This window comes from Pinus tabuliformis, chromosome 9, assembly GCF_031772625.1.
Source record: "Pinus tabuliformis cultivar Carrire ecotype Pingquan chromosome 9, CPIR1, whole genome shotgun sequence".
NCBI classification, from domain to species: domain Eukaryota; kingdom Viridiplantae; phylum Streptophyta; class Pinopsida; order Pinales; family Pinaceae; genus Pinus; species Pinus tabuliformis.
In genome coordinates this window covers 1266660987-1266664675 of record NC_142307.1, presented here as the reverse complement: position 1 = coordinate 1266664675, position 3689 = coordinate 1266660987, and the positions used below count along the sequence as shown (strand labels likewise).

At 34.6% G+C, this 3689-nt stretch overlaps 1 protein-coding gene across 1 annotated transcript; it reads left to right on the top strand.

Moving 5' to 3' along the window:
* The first annotated feature begins 991 nt into the window (after positions 1-991).
* Positions 992-2219, top strand: LOC149153154 (uncharacterized). Its single transcript, XM_089445243.1, has one exon. It carries the CDS (start codon positions 1081-1083, stop codon positions 1570-1572), a length of 492 nt encoding a protein of 163 aa, XP_089301369.1. The 5' UTR covers positions 992-1080; the 3' UTR covers positions 1573-2219.
* The last annotated feature ends 1470 nt before the right edge of the window (positions 2220-3689 follow it).

The following is a 3689-nucleotide window of genomic DNA, read 5'->3' as shown; positions in this document are numbered from 1 at the left end:
AACACCCTTCGATGATGTTGTTGCAGAGTGTCGACATATTACATTATTATAAGCCCAAAGCAAAGTGTGCCCGTACAAAACTCCGCGGGGAGTGTCGACATCTTATACTGTTATCAGCAGAAAGCAAAACATAATTCAGTGGGCGGATATTTACGTTGGAGGGCGGCATGGATCTTCTTCATGTTAAATTAATGCACGCCCAGGAAGACTGAGCCAGATTCTAGCTATGCTTTTTTTCATAATTATTCAGAGTACCGGGGCCCTCTCTCATTGTGAGATCACATCAATGCAAATCACGCGCCTCACCATTCAGCTCCAGTTGCAATATATATAAACGCGCTATTATACACATTAGCATAATCACACATATAATTATGAACAGAAATAATGAAAGTGAATATTTTATAATGTTTGGTGTTTTAAACATTGCATTATAAAATACTTTGTAGCTTGCAATTTGAAATTTGTAGGTCATGATTTTGCCTTTTTTCAGTGTTTTCCATGGATTCATGACGGCCGTTGCAGTTGGGCACATTATAAATATGTCTACGTCTCTTTAGCCGGCACTCAAATCATTTGGCATTTGAGCTGTGAAGCATTCTGCTGCCCTAAAATTCTTCGAAAAGCAAGATGGCAAATAGCGAATGAGACAGGCGCTGACGTAAAGCAAAACAAACTGTGGGACCCGTAGTTAAGTAAAGTTAGATGTGGTATTTAGATACAAGACCGTTGATTATTACCCTCTGTTTTCCCGGCAAACTTCATACCCACAAGGTGTTAATGTGGAGAGCCCGCAGGAAGTGAGAAAGTTGATTTAGAACAGGCTGTATAACACTCCGCTCCTCATTCAATTGCCTCGGCCTCGCCGTTTCTCTCATTGGTTGGTAAAACATAAAATAATGCAGACTGCTCCTTTACGACCGCCTTACTTTGTCTGCAACTATATATATGTCGTTTGTTCCATCTATACGTTCGGAGTTAAGTGATTGAGTGCTCCGCATTCATATCAATATTCTCGCTGCATTGCATTCACAGTCAAGTGATATGCGGATCTGAAGCAAAAGTGATTAATTGATCATCATGAAGTCTGCAAAGCTTGTGCCCTCCGAAATTGTGAAGATGGTGTGGCATGCGGTGGCCAAAGCTGCACCACATCATCTCAAAGCCGACGTGGGTAGAGCGAAGGATATTGTGTTTGAGGTGCTTAAGAAGAAAACGCGCGCCTATGGAGGCATCACATTAAATTACTATAGGTCTCTCCTCCACTTGTCCCATTCCTTCCCCAAACTTAAGAAGCCCTTCAATGTCCTGTCTTCTTCTTCTCATGCCACTGATTCATACGACCGCCAGCTTATTCCTTATGATGACTGCAGCGCCTGCAATAATGATGATGATTCCGTAAATCCAATATCCACTTTCATCTTCAAGAGAATCAATGAAGACGCGCGCAATCTGGATGAAGAGATTGATCGATTGGCCGATGATTTCATCGCTAGTTTTCATGAAAGTTTCCGACTGGAAAAACAACGGTCATATAGGCAATATGAGGAGATGCTTGCCAGAAGCACTTAGTGTTTCGGTAATATTAATCCCTTTACTCCCTAGATGTTGAAGCGCCCTTAAGATCTCTAGTCTGACTGAAATGAAGCAATACATTAGACCTAAGTTTCCAATGGTGGCATTTTACCCTGGCTGTTGGCTTCCCGTTAATGGCGGTGTAGAAGGTCAATGCTTCTTTTGTGTTTGGTGGCATGTGCTTAAATCTAGCGATGTCTCTGTTTACTAACACATGGGGGTTTTGGTGTAATGGCAATTGTGACTCCAACAAGTGGTATCAGATAAACGCTCCCTTTGTGTTTCATGACATGTGCTTAAATCTAGCGATGTGTCTGTTCACTAACACCTGGGGGTTTTGGTGTAAGGGCAATTGTGACTCCAACAAATGGTATCAGAGCACTGGACTCGGGTTGGAGGGAGATTTGCACTAGACTCGCGTTGGAGAGCACTGGACTCGCGTTGGAGGGAGATTTGCAGAGGAGGAAAAAATGTTTGTACAAACAATGCATTTAGAGTGACTTAGAGATTCAAAGAGTCAATCTCGTAGCTCTAACTGATATATCCGTTTTAATGAACAGCTGAAGCATTACTTGTAATTTTGAATATGTAAGCATGTGAATACATTAATATCAGATAATTAATGACGGCACTTTTCTTTTTCATTATGACCAGAGGAGGCATCAGATTGGTACTATAAAGGGCTTCTCGTTTTATAGATCCAAAAATGAGTTGTTTAACGATGCGACAATCTCATGTTTCACCTTCAATACAACACAACATATGTACGCATGATGAGACTGACAAGGCGTATTGTAATGAAGAGTGAACAATGGAACTTTATAAAGTCACATTCATTTCATGCAAGTTGCGAATAAAATTGAAGTAAAATATAGTTTTAGTGGGCAAAGCCATTGGTAAATTTGGAATCGAATCGTAAAATAACCTTAATCGCTGAAAAGTTTTTTTTTCTTTAATACTGAAAATATTGGGAATTGCAAAATTTAAAAGGTTGTTTTTTCTATTTTGAATCACAAAATTTTAATAAAAGAAGTTATATTATGTTTTTTTCAAAAAGCTTTGAAGGGTTATTTTTATTTTAAAATAAAAAGTTAAAAGAATAATAATATTTAGTTTATAAGAATAAAATAGATATATACACCAAAAAGAAAAGGTAAATAACAAATATTATATTTAAAGTTAGTGTTATAATTTAATATAAAGATGTATAACTTTTTTGACATGATATTTAAAAAAATATTAATAACAATAAAATATTTATTATCAACCATAAAATATAGATTTTTATGTTTTGATGATGTAAATCCAAGCTTCCAACCTTTTATATATATATATATATATATATATATATATATATTACAATCAAACATGTCGAATGCTTCCAACTTTATTTATATATATATATATTACCATCAAACATGAGGACTGCTTCCAACCTTATATATATATATATAAAAGGTTTATTTCAAGTTAAAAAATATATAAAAAAGAAAGTAATTGAAAGTAAAAAAATTTGAGGATATGATTGCACTTAAATGGATTTTACTTCTATAGGTGCATCATAGATCTAGAGTTAAAATATTTTTTATCCTAATTCAGAATGTTATAATTGGAAGATAGATAAATTGAAATTTCAGTAGAGAGCGATGATAGGCATATTTTATAATTTCAAATATACCATTTTGTTAAGGTATATATACAATAATAATTCATAAATAATAAGTCATTTTTTTTTAGGAATTTTAAAGTGTTAAAAATGAAAATATAAAAATTTAGACACAATTACAAAATCACATATTTTTGTGAATGTCTATATATAAGAAATGATGTATCCTGGGTATCTATATGATGACTTATATTGATATTTTGAGCATACCATAATCCTTCTTAACCATGGAAGTCATGCTCATGCACCTTTGATAAAAAATAAATCAAGAGATCCTACTTATGTTATAGGCCTATATGAACATGACATTCTAGCATGCTTGCATTCATACTTTATTAATTAGGTTAAGATGTTTCTAATGTAGAGCTTCCATAGAAACATAAAACTAAAAGGAGTTACTAATTAATACTACAAAGTATGCTATTTTTATTCAGGAAATTATTGTTCA

Bases quoted from the DNA above. Each gene is read 5' to 3' on its own strand.
- LOC149153154 (XM_089445243.1), top strand. From the start codon at position 1,081: ATGAAGTCTGCAAAGCTTGTGCCCTCCGAAATTGTGAAGATGGTGTGG.